The sequence below is a fragment of the Haliaeetus leucocephalus genome, unplaced genomic scaffold (assembly GCF_000737465.1).
Source record: "Haliaeetus leucocephalus isolate CR32 unplaced genomic scaffold, Haliaeetus_leucocephalus-4.0 Scaffold795, whole genome shotgun sequence".
In the NCBI taxonomy this organism is placed as follows: Eukaryota; Metazoa; Chordata; class Aves; order Accipitriformes; family Accipitridae; genus Haliaeetus; species Haliaeetus leucocephalus.
The window spans coordinates 1,634,421-1,656,239 of NW_010973231.1; the positions used below are offsets into that span (position 1 = coordinate 1,634,421).

General features: G+C 39.7%; 1 protein-coding gene across 2 annotated transcripts in view; it reads right to left on the reverse strand.

Annotated features, from left to right (window-relative positions):
* The window catches only part of GLRA2 (glycine receptor, alpha 2), a 133,987-nt gene that overhangs the window by 63,388 nt on the left and 48,780 nt on the right, over window positions 1-21,819 (reverse strand). For both annotated transcript variants that reach the window (XM_010581542.1, XM_010581543.1), the window contains exon 7: window positions 20,285-20,499. In XM_010581542.1, coding sequence (XP_010579844.1) covers window positions 20,285-20,499 — 215 coding nt within the window. The remainder of the gene's footprint in view (window positions 1-20,284; window positions 20,500-21,819) is intronic.

A 21,819-nucleotide genomic window follows, 5' to 3' on the forward strand; every position in this document is an offset into this window, starting at 1 on the left:
GCGGGGGGGCGGAGGGTGGGGGGCGGGGGGGGGGGGGGGGGTCGCGGGGCTAAACGGCATAATGCTATCAGTCCTTGCCTCATGGAACATCGATCTTTTTTGGGGGACCTATAAGCAAATTGTCTGCTCGATGCTGACCACAGGATATCACCACAAGAACTGATGGGGTAGGTAGAGGGGGACACTGGCCGGCCATAATCTACCTGATTCACTCACATAACTTGTCCTGCCATAATCCCCAGTGTTCACATATACCTCAGAGGGCCGTAAAGCAAGCCTGCCTTAAGCACAGCACTTGGGAGTTTAATGCAGTTTGCACTGGCTCTTACTGTGCCGCCCTTGACAGTGTCTAAGACAGCCGGTGTCAAGCTAGTGCAGCTGAGCTGGGCACTGAGCTAGGGCATGGCTGGAGACAGCCAAGGAAATGGATTTCTCTTAGTTAGTTTTGATTAGGAATTTATTTTCAGTTAATCAAAGACAAACTAGAGAAAAGAGAAGTGAAATTCTTGTAAAGCAATTTAGCCACCTGGATTTCAGCTCTGGATCACATCTTTTGACAAATAAAAAGGGGAGGAAACTCTGAAAAAATGTTCTTATCATTTTTGTCAGTGCCTATGCTGTCATTCTCTGTATAAGTGGTGTGCATGCTTACAGATTGCAGCTACCTGCATGAATCTATCAGGCCACGCAGAGCTTTATCGTATAAGACACCAGGACAATGTCAAAAGGTTTCAGCACACAATGCGAAAAAAGGGAATGCAAGGACAGGCTGGTAATCTCAGCCATAAACAGATGACAGTAAAACTACATCCAGGACCATTACACAAAGAATACAATTGTTAGTTTTATAAAGTAGGTATGAGTTCTATCTTGCCTGGTCACATAAAAAAGGCAATACCCAAGTGTTAGTCATAAAAATTCTATATAAAGAAGTAAAATCATCTTTCAATTCCCATTCACAGCCGACACACCCATAGACCAAGTTAGCCGCTTTTGCACAGCATCATTCTGTAGTCCTTGTGTAATTGCTTGTGCGCTATAGTTTCTAAAACTGGGATTTATTGCTTTCCAGGACATATTTCCTGAAGTGTGAGCTATTCATGTGTAACAGTCTGAAAATAAAAATTATGTCTTGGAAATACTTGGAGTTTGATTTTTTTGTTGTTTTTTGGTTCTACTATTTCAAAACAAAATGGTGATCTGTCTATAGTTTTGTTTCGGGTTTGTGTGAAGGGGTTTTGGTAGCATGGGACAGGCTGCAGGGCCGGCTCCTGTGAGGAGCTGCTGGAAGCTCCCCCGGCTCCAAGCCGGACCCGCCTCTGGCCCAGGCCGAGCCCCTCAGGGACAGTGGAAACACGGGTGGGAGAGCAGATTTAAGAGGGGAAACCTGCAGGGAGTGGGGGATTGGAACGGGAGAGGAACCCCTCTGTGGGTACCGAGGTCAGGGAGGAAGGCAGGAGGGGATGCCCCCGCAGCCCGCGGTGAGGCGGCAGGCTGTCCCCCCCCGCCCCTGGAGGGGAGCGGAGGCCCCCCAAGATGGCCGCCGCTCCGTGGAGCAGGCTGGGACTGAAGGACTGCAGCCCGCGGGAGGGACCCACGCTGGAGAAGTTCATGGAGGAAGAGTGTGAGGAGTCCTCCTCCCCCTGAGGAGGAAGGAGGGGCAGAGACACCGTGTGAGGAACCGACCCCAGCCCCTGTTCCCCGTTGAGGCGGGCAGGAGGGAGGGCTGGGGGGAAGGTGTTCTCAGGTTTGGTTTACTTCCTAATATCCTTGTTTTGATTTGATTGGTGGTAAAGTAAGTTGATTTTGTTCCTTCCCCAAGTTGAGCCTGTCTTTTGCCTGTGCCCATAAGTGGTGAGTGATCCCTCCTTGTCCTTGTCTCGACCCACAAGTGTTTCTTTATATTTTCTCCTCATCCCACCGTGGCCGGGGGCGAGGAAGAGTGAGCGAGCAGCTTCGCGGTGCTTTGCTACCGGCTGTAACACGTGTTGTTACCATGACAAGTTTTCATAAGACACTGTGGAAGGACAAGCTCATAAATAGCCAGTAAAACAGTAGTTACTGCACTAGCAGCAGGTACATATGAAGGCAGGGGTGTCATTTCATCAAACTTCAGCATCTTTACAGCTCTACATCTGACCTGTTATTTCTACAATAAGCAGAGAAGGGGTGTAATTCAGCTCACCTATTTGAGTCATTTATATTTAGTCAGTGGAGTTAAGGTTTAGTTTACCCTACTTAGAGTTAAAATCAGACTTGGCTTTAATCAGACTCAGAGATCTCAATTTCCTGGTTTTGTGCTTCAGTCTGCTAGTTATCCCAGGATCGTAAAACATCATCCTGTCCCTAGGAAACTTTCCTGAACTTGACAAATTGGTATTTTCAAATAAAAAAATAAGATCGTGCTAAAAAAATCCCCCAGTAAGTCAAAATCCGTATTCTTCAACAGACAACTTGGATGCTTGGCTACATGGATATGAGTCCAGAGTATCACTTGGACTTCTGTGCGCTGCTGGATGGTGAAGAGTAGTTGATGCCAGCACCTTCTTGCCACTCCTCCAACAGCCGTAAATGCCAGGTAAGCTCAAGCTCAGTGAAGCTTAACTAAGACAAATGTGAAAGACACACTGGAAGGAGCAGATCTCAAGAAGCACGTGCTCCAGTGTATTCTCACGTATTGATGTGCCTCACCTAGAGAGCCCTAACGGAGATGCCTCTGATGCACGTCTCCCAAGCCTGCCAACACGGCATGAAAACCCCGCGAAGAGAGGCCATCTCCAAAGCAATCACACTTCTGTACCTGATCACAGCTGGGAGCCCTGCAAAAACAACCTTTCTCACAGTATCCTGGCAACTCCAGATGGAGTGTCCTTATGTGGGAGGGAAGAGAGGTAGGAGGGGCAAGGATGTGTGGCTGTTTGAAAACATTTGTATAAATATGTTCACTTCAAGTTTATTTCTACAAGTGACACGAACAGTACAAGGACAGATTGCTCTGTGCCTTTTTTTCCAGTGCAGCTTTGGTTTTGTATGAAACCACCAATTTGCGGATTTTCAGCCAAGCTCATAGCATCAGAAATGGCAGTTAAAGGCAAAAAGGATGCAAGATAATTACTTTCCTCCAATTCCATTCTAACACTCAAATCCCAGTTGCATTTCTCTTATCTACTGTTATATCTGCCTGTTATTACTGGGTGTTAGTAACAATGGCAAAATAGTTAAAGGCTTTTTGTGATGTAGTGGTAAGCAGAAGTGTTGAACATGTACAATATCCTTGATAAAATTCTCAGAGGAGGGGAATGCTCTCTGCAGTTGGCAAAGCATGTGCTTATTTGTTAAATAAAATTTAATTTCACTTCTGGTTTAATCTTGTCACAGACTTCTTGCACTTTAATCCATTTTTGAGAGTCTAAATTACAAAATATTCTTCTTTTATGACCAAATTCATGTATAAACAATGACATCTGAAAACTTAAATATTTGCATATGAAAAGCAAGGTGTCATGTGACCACTGCTAGTTTTAAATCTAAATGGTTGCACTGAAGGTTATCTAGTAGAATAAAAGAAGAGCAAGCACTTTCACAAGATGGGCATATTGGGAACTGGTTGTGGTTTCACAGAACTTTTTCCTTAATCAGCAAAACTTCCTGTTGCTTTAGGATCCTAGATTGTAGAAGTGACCAAGAGACAACAACATAGGGAGATGATAAATCACATAAGCGATTACGTGAACAGTGTTGAAATATTAATAGCAGCTTCCCTCTAACGGAGCACTGGAACTAGCAAGAGCACACACAAGACACAAGTGTCAGCTTTCAAATTTGGAAAAAAAAAAAAGAATCATTCAATAAGGAAGGGCTACCACATATTTGCTGGGGTATGGTTTAGCTCTTTGTTCTCCTGGGATCTCTGGGTTTTTCTTTCAGCTCAGGCTACATGTCCGGTGATGCACTCTCCTGGAAAGAGCCGGTAGCGCCTTATAGAAGGCAAGAAAGCATCTGAAATATCAGAGAAGGATGCAGAAGAAAGGGGACTATGACACAAGTGATTCCCAACTTGCCTGAAGCAATTGCAATAGTGTATCCAAATGGAAACAATTCCAGGTTTTCTTGGATGTTTTTATTTTGAATCATCTGAAGAAAAAAATCCCTACATTTTCCAGTAAAAGAAGATACTTATGTACAGAATATTGATGTAATTAGAAAAAATAAAATTCTTCCACTAAAAAGTAAATGTACTCAAACAAGGTCTCCAGTTGGTAGATTAGCCAGAGGATTTGTGTCAGTTTAAAGGAACTGAAGATTTAGCCTCCTGTCTGAAAAGCAGATCTCAGTTGTATGGTATGTGCTTGCTCCATGCATGTGAGAGATCCACAGGTCTGATAATACTGCAGAATTTATCCAGGAAAGCTCAGCCTTTTATTTTCTGTAAGGTTTTAGAATCTCCCCACGTAGCCTGTTGGGCACACTAAAGCAAAGGACTCAATTAAATACTTTATATTAGGTTCTGAGACACACTTGTAGCCTTGTTCACACACTGAACTCTAAATGCATTTACACAAAAAAAATAGCTAATAAAATATGACCCCAGTGAGTAAGAAGCTCTGACATTATATACTAGATTTGAGCATTGGTCTTCTGCACAGAGGGAGAGATACCTCCTGAGTCGGAGACTGGTGTATGCCTTGCATTTGCTTCTTCCTCCTTCAAATATGCAGAATCACAGTGACATCCACAAAGTCCTGAAAATCCACCATGTGAATAAATGCAACCCGGAGCTCTCCTAGAGTAAGGAGCATTATATAAATGCTCTATGCATGGCAGACCTATGCATAAATGGAAAAATGCCACTGGTATATCACTCAAAATGTTGTAAGAAAACCAATATTGGCTCCAGTCAGTATGCAGTGTGACCATTTTATATGCAGAAGGATTTGATAAGATTAGTTGATGACAATCCATTCTTGAAATGCTTAAATAATTTTTACCTAGAAATACTTGCACTGAAGAAATTACTAATATAAGCCCTTTTCTCTGATTTCCTCCTAGAATGCACAAAACCGTGTGCCAGTGTATGCTGAGATTTTATTTTTTTAATCCACTGTGAAGTTACATATCTACTGTTTCAATTATTTCTACTTTGTATATATTCAATTTTCTTTTCTAATTTACAGCTCCAAGAGTCAAACTGAGTCCTTGTGATTGTGCAGATCTTTGCCTGTAAAACTGGTACTGGAGACTGAATTATGCCCTGTGGGCAGCCCCACTGGCTCTATACAGGGCCTTAGAGTCACCACCTGTAATCTATTTGTCTTAAAGATTAACAGATGTGTAACAGACTGTAATGAAACATGGGTTTGGATACCACCTCATCCACAATTCGGTTCGCTCTAATCCATATTAGTACTGCACATGAAAAAGAATGAGGAGGAAAAAATTAATTTCTTTTCCTAAATACAACAGGTTTGGCCTTAATCACACACAAATAGTAGATGTAAGTAAGAAGATTCTTATATAGCCACTTGTCTGGAAAAAAAAATAGAGCTTAATGTTTTGAATATTTCTGTATTATGATGCACATTTTACTATTTCACATTGTGTGTTTGGGATCGGATTAACCTCACACCACTTCAGACATCTGACTTTCAGTCTGGTCACCCTGGCTTCCCTTGTTGGCACTTGAAATAAAGAGTTCATCTGACCTACCTGGCATCCCTGTCTGAGTGTCAGAAGAATTTGGCAGTGGAGGTGCCTCCTTCTCTCTGTTGACTAGAAAGGCAGTCTAAAACAACTTTCAGCCACCTCAGTTTTGACAGTTGGATCTCACTGCAGGTTTACAAGTCCAATATTTACTTTCTGATTTAAAATCAGTTGTGAAATACAGATGCATATAATAAAGTAGCCATCATTCATCTAAGTAGAAAGAATTGCTCTGGCTTTCTCTGAAAAACTTAGAAATGCAAATGCAAATGGGACACAATTTCTTTCCATTACGGGATATTTTACTCTTTCCCCAACCTATTATTACAAACCACAGCTGAAAAATAATCCTCTATTCATATTCTTCACATACAGCTACATATAAGTATTTTCAGTGCATGTACATCAATAGCTGATTTTAAGCAATAACTGTTAAGGGTGGTGTTATTTATTTCCTCCTTTCTCTTCCTCCTCTGTCCCCATACGTTAAGCGGTTTTCTCTTTCCTGTGCATTTTTAATCTTGCGTGGACAGAAAAGTAACTTTTTACATCATTACAGTTCCTCAAATCCAAAAGAAAATCTACATTTTTTTAAAATTTACTATTTTTAACACTGTATTTATTCACTTTAATTGATATTAGAAATGATTGCCTATCCGGCTTTGCTTATGAAGAGTTTTTTCTCCTCTCAGGCTAATATTGCCACTGGAACTCTGTTGTCTCGTAATTAAAGAAACTCACAAATTTCTCTTTTACGTTCCATCTTAATCCACATTAGAGTTAATTTTCTTTCTAGTAACTGTTACAGTGTTATGTTTTGGGTTCAGTATGAGAAGAATGTTGATAACACACTGATGTTTTCAGTTGTTGCCAAGTAATGTTTAGTCTAAAGTCAAGGATTTTTCAGCTTCTCATGCCCAGCCAGCAAGAAGGCTGGAGGGGCACAAGAAGTTGGGAGAGGACACAGCCAGGACAGCTGACCCAAACTGGCCAAAGGGGTATTCCATACCATGGGATGTCATGCCCAGTACATAAACAACTGGGGGGAGTTGGCCTGGGAGGGATCGCTGCTCAGGAACTAACTGGGCATTGGTCAGTGCATGGTGAGCAATTGTATTGTGCGTTACTTGTTTTGTATATTCCAATCCTTTTATTATTATTGTCATTTTATTATCATTATTATGATTATTAGTTTCTTCCTTTCTATTCTACTAAAATGTCTTTATCTCAACCCACGAGTTTTACCTTTTTTTTTTTTTCCGATTCTCTCCCCCATCCCACTGGGTCGGGGGGGGGAGTGAGTGAGTGGCTGTGTGGTGCTTAGTTGCTGGCTGGGGTTAAACCACAATACTGACTAAATGTATATAAACTGCCATTTTTCACAACACTGTCTGATACTCATTGTAAGTTACTAGTCAGTTTAATCTAGCTTTTCCATTTTTATTTCAATTTAGTTCTCAGCACACCTTCTTATTCCACAAATGGCAAGAAAAGTCACGGAAACTTCCAGAGTTGTCCTTTTTCTCCTTATTTGCACTCTGATACTTCTTCAGCTATAGTTTTCTCTGTCAGTTTCCTCCCATAGAGAATTAACCATTTACAACCAGCTGGTGTTGTGGTTTAACCCCAGCCAGCAACTCAGCCCCACACAGCCACTCGCTCACTCCCCACAGTGGGATGGGGGAGAGAATCAGAAGGGTAAAAGTGAAAAAACTTGTGGGTTGAGGTAAAAACAGTTTAATAGGGAAAGAAAAGCTGCGCACACAAGCAAAGCAAAACAAGGAATTCATTCCCCACTTCCCGTGGGCAGGCAGGTGTTCAGCCATCTCTAGGACAGCAGGGCTCCAGCACATGTAATGGTGACTTGGGAAGATGAATGCCATCACTCCGAATGTCCACCCCTTCCTTCTCCTTCCCCCAGTTTTACACGCTGATCATGACGTCCTATGGTCTGGAATATCCCTCGGGTCAGATGGGGTCAGCTGTCCCGGCTGTGTCCCCTCCCAACTCCTTGTGCCCCCCCAGTCTCCTCGCTGGTGGGGTGGGGTGAGGAGCAGAACAGCCCCTGGCTCTGGATAAGCACTGCTCAGCAGTGATGAAAACATCCCTGTGTTATCAACACTGTTTTCAGCACAAATCCAAAACACAGCTCCATATTGGCTACTATGAAGAAAATTAACTCTATCCCAGCCAAAACCAGCACAGCTGGGTTTTCAGAAAGCAGTAACATGTCCTAGTTTACATGGCACAAGCACAGGCTGTCACAAACATTTTCTTATTTACTAGCATTAAGTATGTTACAACCATGCAAGAGTTAAAGATTTTAATAACTGCAATTCCACAACCATCAAACTGGCCAAATTTGGTTTTTAAATACCCTTTATGGCATAACAGGTGAAGTAGAAATAGGCATTACTATTGAAAAAAAGCTAAAAAGGAAATATTTTAAAACCAGGTAAAACCAGAGGAAAGGGAGCACCAATCAATAGAAACAAAAAGTCCTGGAAAAAATGGAGAAAAATATCAGAAGAAACAAAGAGTGGTAGAATTATAAACAATGACAGGAACAGTATTATTAGGATTACGGGGCACTTTGAAACCAAATGCTTGTGAAAAGAGCCCAGTACCAGACCGCTGCTGGAGTCAAGGAGGGGGCCACATCTGTAGGCAGGGTGGCTGTACCACGCACCTCGAGTGGTACCGAAAGGGACTGACGATGGAGCATCAGCTATGCAAAGCTGTGGGGAAAAGGTCAATATGACTACAGAGCCTATAAACAGAACAGAAGAGGAGGAGAAGGAGGAAGAAAGCTATATTAAGAGTTTCCACGGTAGCGTAGTTGTGGTTGCTATATTTTAAAAAAATATATCGGCATAGTGAGGAAGATACAAGATTGAAGGCTGAAGAAGACGTTGTAGAAGTGAGAGAAAAAAGAAGCTCAATCTGTTTAGTTTACTAAAAAAGAGATCAAAAGGTTGCTCAATTTCTTTGCAGGATTTCCTGAATGAGAAAAGGCACGGGGTCTGGAAAGCATTTGTAGGCTAGACGAGAAATGCATAGCAAGGAACACCAGCTAGAGGGTAAAGCCAGAGAATCCCCAGTCTCTAAAAAGCATTTCCCTTGAAGAGTGTGCATCGGTAGGTATTGAAATAAACTTCCAAACTTCATTTTCTAAACAAGACTGCACACTTTTATGACATGCTTAAGCCAAATATAGAGCATTTATAGAACACAACTGTAAGAGCAATTGGATGCAAAAAACAGTGTTATCCTGGAAGGCCACATTGTCCCTTCTGGACTTGGAAAAAAAAAGGTCTATAATTTATAGAAGTGACTAAACCACATCAGAATAGAAACAACTGATTAAACTATGCTCCGATGACTTGAAGCTTCATATGCTGGGTACAATGAGCATGGCTGGAGCTCACTATGAGGCAGGTTGATTTTATTCTCTTCTTCTCAGAGTGTTTCAGTGCCAAAGCTTGATCTTGTGGCTATAGTAAGGTTCTAATTAGAGCAATTTTTCTCTGGACTCTTAATATTATTTAAAGTTGAAAAGTGCCTACCACTATCTCAGTAAATGTTAGATCTGAGTGGGATGTGGTTTTTCCCTTCCCTGGGGATTTTTGACATTTCGGAAATGTCTTCTAAATTAGAATAAAAAAGAAAATGTAAAATTCACAAATCACAAATTTGATTTTTTAAAATCACGTCAATTGAACCATTGCCATAATTTCCAATAACTTCAAACTTTTCAGATATTTTTAGATTGATTAACTTCTGATTTCCAAGTAACAGGGCAGTTTCAAAAACTAAAAAAAAAGATGTCTTGGAGAAATCATACAGTGGTTGGAAGTCAACAGCAATGGTTTGGGAAATTTTTCCAATAATGAGAACATTATGCTAAAGTACCCTTTGCATAGCTTCAACAAAGGGACATTTTTTTACAAAAAGCAGTTTCTCAAAGAAAATGCCTGACCTCATCTAAAATGTATATCACTGCTGGAGCACAGATTTAATACAATGCGTACTAAACAGACAAAGAGGAGATAGGAAGAACTATTTATTTGATTTTACCTGAAAATAGCAAATTTGGTTTTAGCTGAAAATATTATAGCTGAAAATTCATTTTCATTCTCTCTTCAAGGTGATTTTCAGTTGTCTTTCAGAAGAGCATCTCAAAAGAGTACGAATTACCAAAAAAAAAATCATAATGAGGACAATGGCTAGCACTGGCAAGGATTTATTTTAAAAGTCTGTTTTGCAGATGGCAGACAGAGGAGCTGGGTAAGATGCTTTTGAACTCTGCTGCGGTCAACAGCTGCTATTGTGGCTGCCTTTCCTTAACTAAGAGTTAACTAAGAGTACATCTGGAGGAAGTCAGCCTAATCACGGAAATCATGAATGAAACTGGCCAGATGAACTTGCCATGAAGTGCAGTTCCCATATTCAGGCAATCCACAGTCTTTTAATTAGACACGCCTTTTAATTTGGGAAAAGCTTTTACTGAAACCTCATTAATGCAAGAAGCTAATCAACTCTTATAGCTGCACTCACTGAGAGAGTTTTACCTTAAAACAATTCACCATGAAATCATTTGCCAAGCTACAAGTCCTGCCTGGAAGCATGTGTAGTACACACTTTTTCGACGTGTTGCAAAACATCTGTTTCCTGTTCCAGTCAATGTAGAAAAAGATAAGAAGTCACCTCTATACTCAGTGGTGTGGCTGGCACATAACACTTCTAGCATGAGCAATGCAGTGTTTATCTCCATTCTAACAGGGCATTGGAAAATTGTTAAAAAAAAAAAAAACAAAAAACAAACATTCTCATTTCTTATTTACCAAGAAGAAAACACTACCCAGTTAAAATCAACGGTACATCATTACCAAAGAATGACAAATGAACTAACTTCAGAGAGAATAATTAACCAATTAAGAGAATAATTATGTCTTATTCTTCCCACTCACTAGATGGGATAGAGAAAACAAGACATAAAAAAAGACCACATTGCTTCCTAGAGTAGTATTTTAGCCATTTTGAGATACATAAAAGCAAGGTTATTATTTTTTTCATGTCCAGGGATAGATATATGCATAACTGCGTTGTTCTGCACTGTTATCTTCATGGCATAACCCTGTCATCCTTGACCTGGGGGAGCCCTGGTAAGAAGTAAGAGTGGTGGTAAAGCCTGAGCATCTGAATGCTTTAATTCACATCATTCTCAGTGACAGGATTTTGTTTTCATTCCGAGCAGATTCTGTTTCTGCTAGAAGGTTCAGGAGACAGCAAATGCAGCCAACAAATTCATAAAATAGATCCTGTCAGACAACTACGGCTTCCTTAAAAAAGCAAGCGAGTATTTTGATTGTTTGAATAAGAAAAAGCAACAGAACACACTGTCTAACTCTAAGAGTTTTTATTATAATCCTGACATTTGGGCTGCTTCACTTTTCTTAACTTTTCATTTTTTCTTTGTCAGTTCCATGCAAATTTAAACTTTTTTTAAGTCAGTTTTTGATGACCAGAGCACACTGGAAGGTGGTATTCTCATTGCTGTCTGTGACCATCTGCCTAGTTCCCTAGAAAATTAAGATATGTTTTTAAGAAATGGGTTTTGCCCTATAAAGGGATGGGCATCAGTGCCTCCTGACCACAGATAAATTTTAAAAGTAGCACTGTTCTTCATATTTTAGTACAAATCTATCAGTAAAGTGTTTTGATTGCCATTACGCACACGAAGGAAAATGCCCTTCTGCAGAAAAGAGAAGAAAAATGCAATCATTTATATTGATGAAATACTTTAAGCTAATTTTTAGTTTCTCAGTAGACCATCTTTTAATAGAAATAGTTTCTCCCATATGTGACAGATACTGTTATGTTCTCATTATAATAGTGTCATTATTGATAGTTATTTATAACATAACAGTACTATCTTTTCTATGAATACATGTGCTGAGGAACATTTGTTATGTGTTCTCCCTTTTTTGTAACTTACTTTTTCTGCTGTGATTTAGTCACTGATGTTTATCTCCAGATGTACTGAGAGTTCAGGCTCAATTCTCCAGAGCCTTAACCTTTGGTAGAATAAGGAAAGACGGCACGCTATGTCTATTTTTCACAGGCAGGGAGGCCTAACACCAGATACAATCTACTGAGGATCAGAGCTCTTTGCTCTCATGCTCCCTTCTCCTTGAGACAAGATATCTCAATTAACTCCAAGCTTCTAGGAAGAAGAAATAAGGAGGAAAACAGACTGCTTCATCAGGGTTTTAAACTTTACTACTAGGATCTATAAATAATGACAAATTCTAGAGTGCATGACTATATTTCCATCCCTTAAAACTAAATTATATTTTTGTCTTGCCAATGCCTAGTTTAGAATTGTTTCATTGCCAAAGCTGATTTTACTACAACAAAGAATAGCGTGCCCCACTACTGGGGGCAATTGAAGTCATAGTCATGTCATAACACAGACATTATACGTAAAAACAAGACACTGAGTCATTTAGTTCCTCATCCTCCAGAAGTTTGTTTGATGCATCCATGAAAAGAAGTAAATTGCCTCTCTCTGTTTTCTTTGGGGGGGAGAGGGAGAGGGGAGGAAAGGGTTAATACTTCCAGGCATCAATATAATGATTTTTTTTTTCCCCACAGAAACGTTTCCCAAAGGAAAAAAAGCCCTGTCATTCAAGAACAGAACTCAAACAGTTGCACTGTAACTTAAAGACAACTTTTGGGGTGTAAGATGTCAATGGCCCAGCCGCCTTAACAGCCACGCGCAGTGTGCACTGGTGTTCAGACTGAAAGACAGCAGGCAGCCTTAAGGTACACTGCAAATGAAAGTGTTTTTCCCAGACTCCAGGAGGTCCCATCAACATTATTTGAAATGAAATATTAACAGAGGATATTCATAAATAATACTCCTAGATGATCTAATAGAGTCAAGGCTTGCAATTATTTGAAATGAATGAGCCACAACAGAGTATGTCGTTGCTTCAGAGCAGGTTTGCAGTGTGTATCTGTGTGAAAGAGCGGCACGGAGCATTCCTCAGAGAGCTGCTAAAAGCTGCCAGAAGGTCCTGGAGGGTGCAGCAATGAAGCTGGAGAGCCCCAGTACCCTGCCAGTGTTATGAAACAACCGGCAGACTGGTGTGCACAATAACTTCAACGCTTCTCTGATGCTTGAAATAGGCTCCACTGAACGCCAGCCCTCCCAGATGACTGCATTATAAAACCTGCTGAGGAAGTGCCAGGAGTACTCAAACCACATCCCAGAGGTATTCAGACACATCTTATTGCATATTTTTAGCTGTCACGCATGGCAGCAACTCCTGTTTTTGTAGTACAGTAAATACCACTGTCTTCACTATACAGAAAAGTAAAGTTTAGATTAGTACAGTGGAAGAAGTGACTGATTTACTCAATCTTTTATTTTTTACTTTCATAGAGTAGAATCTGCTATAGATCCTAACATATTAGTCTTTATCAGACAACACAGCAGTCAGTATCTCGTCAGTCGGCTTTGCACAGAATGAAGGGCAGCAAGAATTTCACTAGAATCCATACATAACTACTCAAAGACCCAAAGATTGACCAGGACACCACATGTCTGTGGCCAAGCTAAACAGAATAATGTGGCAATTTCTAGCAACAGATTTCTAGCAACATCTATATCCTTCTTCCTCCTGTTCTTCTCACAAGAAGCATGGATCCTGCTGGTTTTTGTCTTCTTTCCCATGCAGCAGACCCAGATCTTTAGTTTTATAGAACTGGAAATGGTTGTGCAATAGGGGAAAAAAATTTCTTCCTATAATGGATATGTGATCACAGCATGTATAACTGTGCCAAAGCTCGTCCAGCATCGCCTTAATAGAGATACTTGCTGCTCCCAGTGAAGTTATAACTGCATAGGCTAGCTGTGTAAGTATCTACCTAAAGCTCAAAGGTACAAGATTTGCAAGAAGGGAACGTGTCTTTTACAAGACCAGCTGATGTAGGTGGAAGGAGCAGAGAGGTTTCATGGCACCACACACTCTTTTCATCAAGGCCAAGCATATATTTTCAAGTTGGTATTAACATGGCCGCAATGCTATTGATACTTGAAGTGGCTAGAAAGTTCTCTCTGGTACATCACATATCATCTGATCCATGCACCACATCTTCCACTGCAGTTCAAACACTCTCTTGCCCTCAAGCACAAACACATTAATATCTTGCCTCAAAACCATTAATGAGAAAACATAAGTAAAGGGGGAACAAGTAAGAATAAAAAAATGGAATATGAAAAAGCTGTTCAGCAGAATCAGAAAATGCCATTTTTAAACTATAAGTTATAAGCAGGTGTTTATAAACAACAGGAATTTATTTTATAGTCTTTTGTAGGACTGCTTATTTTACACACAGATCTCTATATTTAGTCACAATTAGTTTGTACTCAAGTAACTGCTTCAGTAAGTTGCAGCAAGAAAACTCATGCTCACTTACTTATGACCCTTGTTTCATTCTAGAACTTTTTTTTGTTGAAAAACAGGTCCAGTCTATGTGATTTCCTTTGTTATGTAGTGTAGAACAGATCTCTGTACCCAGATTCAAATATTGTATGGAATATAATAATGGGTACTGAAAATTTGTCTGAATACAAGATTTGGTTGTACCTAGCTTTGCCAAGCTCAAAAAAAAGAGCTAAAGTGGGTTTCATGATCTCTTGATATAAGAAGGAATATATGCTATATGTTAAAACTATAATGGGGAGGGAAAAGAAAATTATATAAGAACATTGGAAATGAACAAAACAAGTGAATGTTAAAACAATTCCATGTAGGCACATGACTGAAGAGTAGATCCTCATGGTTACCTGACAGCGCAGCCTGACTTCCCAAGAGTTTGGACAGCATGCCCACTTTTATTATGGTCAAGAAAACTGACAACCACTAGGATCTTTCTTTTTAAATCCACTCAAAGCCCCTGAACAAATTTTTTAAAAGTGGAAATTTGTTTGCAGTTCCCCTATCAGAATATGTAATTATGTGACATAAGGCAGGCATATTAAATATCAAGGTAAGGGTTTAGGACCATTAGGTCTCCAACAGGAATGTGTAAACATCTAATAAAAACAGGGTTGGCTTAATTATTTAAGCAGTGTGTGAAGTGCTCAGACACCCATATAAGCCAAGTGTCAATTAACATATCTCATGATCGCTGAATTACCCCTATATTTCCTCTTCAGATCCTGAGACTAGAGTAAAAGTAATTAGTCAAAAAATTGCTTCCATTTCAAGTTACTTCATTATTGCTTTTTTTACCATAATGCTGCACCAAAATGTATCATCTCTCCGTTTTGTTACATGAAAGGGTAAGCTATCACCTTAAGTGCTCTACTATGAAAACAAATGAACACAGAATAATATCATCTCTGATAACAGCATCTATTCCTTTTTGTTTATTGTTATTTCTCCTCATTTCTTCTTTTTTTTTTTTTAATTTTATTATAGCATCATTTTAACCTTAATTAAAAATAAAAAATGTGCTGTATTCTTAGAGCTTCTTTACTTGATAACTTTTGGCATTCAAAAAAGGAGAGATTACTTTCTCAGACCGGTCCACCAGCAGCCCAAGAATCTTGAAAAGTCTCCAAATATGCTGGGGATAGTGGACGACATATAAAAGCAGTCTTTTACTGCCAAAGGGGATAGACTTCATTGACTTTGGTTTTGCAAGTCTCTGCACCAATTAGAATATAATGCTTTTATTGCATTTGGTAATGCATTTAGTGATCCAAAGCAAAATGAAGTGAATGGAAGGACTCCCAGAGGTTTCAGTAAGCTTTGAATGAGATTTTTTTCTGCACAGATTGCTCCCTGGGGAAGGAACATGCATTCATTAAGCACTCTGCATTAAAGTAACACAATATGAATGCTATGCGACTGTGTAAAATGCAGTTGCTATCACTTACTTGACTTAAACTATCCTCAAATGTTTTGCTTTATGGCATTAAAAGTAATTCATTTTCTTGGACTGTTGTTGCTAAGGTTTGGTTTATGTAAGGTTTTAAGAAGAAAGCAATTTGAAAAATACCCAATTACTAGCACAGTAGAGAACTCATTCTTTCAAATGCCTCTTTTAAAAATACTTTAAAACTTTTGATTCTGTTGGTTCAACAAAAGGGAAGCTGTTTAAAAATAAATAGAATAGCAAGAGAATGGTTATTCAATGCTCTGAAAGAACTGTTTTCTAACACTTCTCAATAATTCTGCACTATTGTACCCTGATATCCTCCCCTTTCCTCCCCCAGCTTATACACAGCTGGGACCATAAAATATGTAAAGGTATATTCTATGTCTCTGTGTCCCTTATGATGCCCAGAAGTTCCTTAGCCCATATTATGATGAATACATACTGCCATTTTTGTGCCGTGGGTCTGATACTTCCAGAAGGTGTTGTTTCTAAGCATGTGCTAACTGTTGCATGGATGTACAGTAGGTTACATCAGATTCCTGATTTGCGTGCCGTAGAGTTTCTCTGCATAGATGAAGTCCAGCAAACCATAGGTGCAAGGGAGCTCCCTGGCTCATGCACAGGACTCGCATAGAAAGCTCAGGGTTTCACGGGGGTTTCATTGTGGATATGTGGTCATGCTGATCACCCAGCTGGCAACCAGGATTTCTGCTCAGCTGGCTGATCGGCAAGAGCTACTGGAGTATCTGGGTGCACAAACATATATCTAGCCAAAGTTTCTAAGTGGAAAATGATGACACGACCAGAGGAATCCGGACATAGAGTATCAGATGTGGGTAAGACTTACATACATGAAGATGTGGGAAAGGGAACTGATCATGGCAAACCTGCCATTTTAGACCACCATTCCTGGGCATACCAGCAATGGATTAGCCAAACTGGAGGGAGACTATTAAACCCCAGCTTTCTGGGTGAGTTCCTTACCGCCCCCTAACACAGCCAGTAAGGGTGACTGGTTACAGGACCCCTCACCAGTCTTCTGTAACAAACACAAAATAATTTCATCACTATAAAAGAGGTTGACACCATAGTGAATATTTCTCTGCAGATACTCCCTATACAGGAAATCATTATTTCATGTCCATGAAGGAAGCAGGACATGGTATTGCTCAGCTTATGCTAAAACTGTAGAGGAATAGACCCTTTCTGCTTTCTGAAACAGGCACTGCAGGTCTCCCTTCCTGGAACAGTAGCTTTGTTGGGATGTAAACTCTCTCATGGTTTATTCTTACCTTTTGTAACAAAGAAATCTAATTTGTAGAAGAATAAGGTGAAAAAACTGCACATTGATTTCTTTATTACTATGTTGCTGATATTGTAATTTGACCCTGTATTCTTAGCCTGAATTTCAAAATACTCCAAAGATAATAATTCCACAGAAATACTACAACATTTACTAAAGAAATATAATTATATTTCATTTGGAAGAGTCTTTCTAGATGTTTCTCTTATGTGCAGCAAACATGAGCCTCAGCTGGAATTAATTTTTCTTTTATTTTCTTTTCAGCAGTCTCAATCTTATGTTTAATTTTCAACAACCGAATGCCTAATGTCTGTGTTGCTGTGACCTACCATTATGAAGTCTGTGTATCAAAATGAATATTAGTTATTAATATGGAAAAGAGCTATTTTAAGCAAACAGAACCCCGTCATGTAATCCTATACCAGGGTTGAGAACAATGTGTAGGTAATTACTTCTAAACAGTAACACTTTCATCATTTAGATAGTAACTTGGAAACAGACAAAAAACCTAACCAGGAATCTTATCACAACTCTTCTTTGCCTTTTTTAGGTAAAGGAATTACTCCCTTTAAATTTGGTGAGTTTTGATGCTTTGTTGTTTTTCCTGGTAAAGCTCTACTAAAATAGAGAAGAATGATAAGAAACTTGGCATGAGGCAGTGGGTAAATTAAAGGTAAATTTAAGTTGTATAAATGTGTGTTAATAAGAACAGGAGAGAAAGAAGGATGGGGAAAAAAATGTAACTCTTGTATTCAAATCTAGGCTGCTTTCACAAAGGAGAATTGCATCTTTTTTTTCAGTACTCTTGCAAAAATAACCCTCCTGTCATGTCTTATTCTGTTAGATATTCATGCTTGGAGCAATTTTTAAATGGATGTTTTATTGACAGCCTAAATTCCTGTGTCTTGGCAATATGTAGACAGAACTTAAAAAAAACATTACTTTTAAAGAGCTATTTTGAGACTTCAGATTTAACACTGATTTGATTCAATTCTTTTCATATTTTTATTTCTAAATGCATTTCAGCTGGACAGATTTTATTAAGAGATACAATTTTGGTATTAAGTTACAGATGAGTTTTTAAAATAGCTAGGTGCCAGCAACAACAAGAAAAGCTTGCTTCTTTGTGTAAGGAATCAGATATTGGTGATATGAGACCTCTATGGTGATATATGGCTATACAGCTACATGTGCACACAAAGCCTGTTTTGAAGCACTTTTGTTTTCGTCAGTCCTGTGTTTCTTCAGGCACCTGAGTCATCCGAGGTGGGAGTCAGCTGGCAGGTGTGCTAGCATTTACTTAGAACCACATTTTTAAGTCAACTGGCATACCTTCAAAAGCCCCCATGAGGATTAACTCACATATATAGAGACCAAAGCTATAAAGTACAGGTCAGCTGAATTACACAGTGACATTGCAACACCCAGGTGTAGCCTGACTGAAATAAGTGTGCTGGGCTCTCTGGTGAGGTACTTTTCCTTAGTACCTATCTTCTGGCAAACAAACATAGCAGAAAAGAAGATGGAGTAGGGCCAGAGCATCACCTTTCTCTGGCAGCTGCTGAGATAAATGTATTTAATCCTGATGCTGGAGAAGAACCTCTCCGATAATCAAATAGCCACAGTCAACATATTCTGGATCTTTCCATTTCTTCCACTCAGCAGAAGCCCAGAAAATTATGCAGCAAATACTTTTCTACCCAAACAAGGTAGAATACAAAAGGGAGAAACATTTTAGCTGGATCAAAGGTGTATGACGAAAAGTCTTTCTAAAGCATTAGCATTTGGGGCATGCTAACACTGCAGAGCTTCTTGGCAGGGTATGTGTGCCCAGTTGGAAATGTGGGTGGAAATCTCCACTACAGTGATTGTACCATCTCTAAATCTCAGGCCAGTTAATTTGGAAGGAACTTGGAATATATCACATGGAGTTGTGTTGTACCATCTAGACACAGCCTTCAGTGACTCCAAACTTGCTATCTACAGAGCCTGTACTCTCCTTGCCAAGATTATCTCTTCGCTGACTTTCTTTTCAGAGTGTTCAATTGCTAATATTGACTGAATTGTCTAACCAAATGTCTAAGAAATTATCCATTTGAAATTTTGAGTTAACATGTGAAAGGCTTTCAGTTTGCATGGAAAATTATACATATCTCCAAGTGAACAAGTGAAGCTGAACCAACTGTTGTAGTCACCAGATTTTTAAGTGATACTTTCTCATCCCAACACAAGAGTAATGCAATCTGTGCAGTTTCTGAAGCTGCCCTATCTATACTCCACTTGAACAAATTACAGCATTTGGAATGAGACTAAATGTGATACTGAGGGTAAAGTAGAACAAAATACAACATGTTTTATGGAATGGATCGTGATCTATACAAACACTCAGAATTTGTGCTTTTCATTGCTGCTATGATCCCAATCCCTGTTATGCTGGATTGCTGTAAAGAGGACTCTTCAGGGAGTGTATCTCGTGACTCCTTAGACTATTGTAAACTGACATACCTCTGAGCTCTCTTCCAGAATATTGTACAAAACCTGAGCATGCACATGAAATTCTTCTGGGAATGCTATCAGCATTCAGGCTGTGTCTATGCTGAAAAGAGCTGCCAGCCTGACTAAACTAAAGAATTCAGTCTGTAATCTGTAAGCCCATCTACAGCATCTGGCCTGGATTTAAAAGACCACAAAATTTGAGTGAGAGGATATTTTTGTGCATAGACAGGATGAATGTCTGCAGACAACGCTTGAATGACAGCATGGACAAATTTCACCATGAAGCAAAGACATCAGCAGTTCCTCACTGAAAAGATCCTCCGGAGAAACCTTCTAGGTGCATACCTGTTGCATATACGTATTTTACACCTAAATATATATTTATGTATATTTACATATCCATTGGACTAATTGCCATATCTAGAAACATCAAGATATTTGAGACTCTAACAGTCCAGAAAAGAGCAGACAGAGTTTATAAAGTCCCCAGTCAGAGAGAATGTCCAATTTTCATGAAAGTGATTTCAGAAATCCAGTCAGGTACCTACATACTTCAGAAAATCTGGCTTCTAAATGCTGAAAACTAAGTGTCAAAACTAGTAGAAACTCATTAAAAATCCATACTGTAGAACCCTCCAGCCATGCCACAAACCAGCAGAAACTTGCCTTAAACCAAATGCAAGGGTATTGCAACAGTTTAACATCACACTGTTAACCGCTCTCATGTATCCTTATCAGATGCATGTTTATACAGATCTTTCAGAAACTTCAAAAAGTAATACAAATATTTCTTAACAACGAATCGGTGGCACAAAATTATTTCCTTACTTTTGGGAGGGAAGCTCTTGATCCCGAGCTTTGCGTGGTCATTGTCAAAACTGTAGTGATACCCAGTGCGACTCTAGCTGGAGCAGCATCCATGTTGATCCAGAAAGAAACCCAGGACAAAATGACAATCAGCAGGCTAGGAATGTACATCTGGATTAAATAGTATCCCATCTGACGCTCCAAATGAAACTTGACTTCAATGCATGTAAACTTTCCTAGAACACGAAATTACTTTCATAAATGCTTTTTGCACATTTTTATCTTGTTTTCTGAACATAAGTTAGATGTGTGGCCTGTTTCCTAACCTAACACTATAAGCAGGTCCTGATACACAAATGCAAGTCAACCATTTGTTGCACGCTAGCTTGGGGGATGCATGGGACCCCTGAAGCAGACTGTGCCCAGTTCTTCACATGAACTGAGAAAGCAAATATTAGCACAGTTGTTTGAGCTCCAGAAAATATAACACAATGTTTCTTTCCTCAAAATTTAATGAGATTTTACCTTAGTCAAATATAATGTTTAGTATTAAAAGGGGACAGGATTTTGCTCTCTTAATGACATGAGATTAAGCAAACGTACTTAAACAGCCAAATTGTAAACTACTAGTCTTACAGCCCTATGGTAGATCACTCCCCTTCTCATTCTGGTCATGTCATTTGCCTGTGTCTGTGGATTACGTCTCACAGCAGAATCAACTCAAAGCCTACTTTGAATTTTGCCAAAAGTCTAACTCCAGGAAACCCACAACAATCTCTTGTGGAAGGTAAGTGATTTTTCAAACAGATAGCTGCTCCACAGGGGTAGGGGAGGACAGAAGTTTAGGATTGCCTGACAGTGGAGCTAGTCGTGCAGTGGGGGATGCAGAGTCCTATTTTTGCAACAGCTCATCAGCTACTAATCCAGTCACTCTGTGCTGCTCTCCAAATTACTGTGGTTTAGGTACCATGAAGGCTCTCACTCAAGGCAGACTAACCCAAGTACAAGAAGTCTGTCGTTCCTGGAGTGTCATGCTAATGATTTCAAAGGATCTCTTTTGTGTTGGTTGGTCAAACGCATGAAGATGCATTGTTCCTCATTCATCCTTTCAGGGGAAATGAGATTTTTTGCTCCTTTTTTGTGATGTACTCACATTTTTCTGCTAGTCTAGAAAGCTGAACAGCAGAGTGCGAGAGTTGGCACAAAGGACAATGCAGAGGCTGTTTGACAAAGAGAGGAGGGGAGAAGAACCGAATACTATCTTTTGGCAGGACTGGACCTGTGACCTTAAAGGCAGACTGAGACCTGGATAGTGACTGATCCTGACCAGTCTGCCCATACAGAAGGGGACTTGAAAGGGGTGGAGTGGCCACATGTGGCAGCAGCGGCATGAGAGTAGTCCAGCCTGTTGAATGCTCTCCAGATTCCTGCGGCACAACCTGGTTGGTGTGGGTAGGAGAAGGCTGACCATTACAGCTTTTATCCATATTTTAATTTCACACCAAACCTAAAGGAGCATACTACAGAGAAGACAGTAATGTGGGTGCCTGCAGACA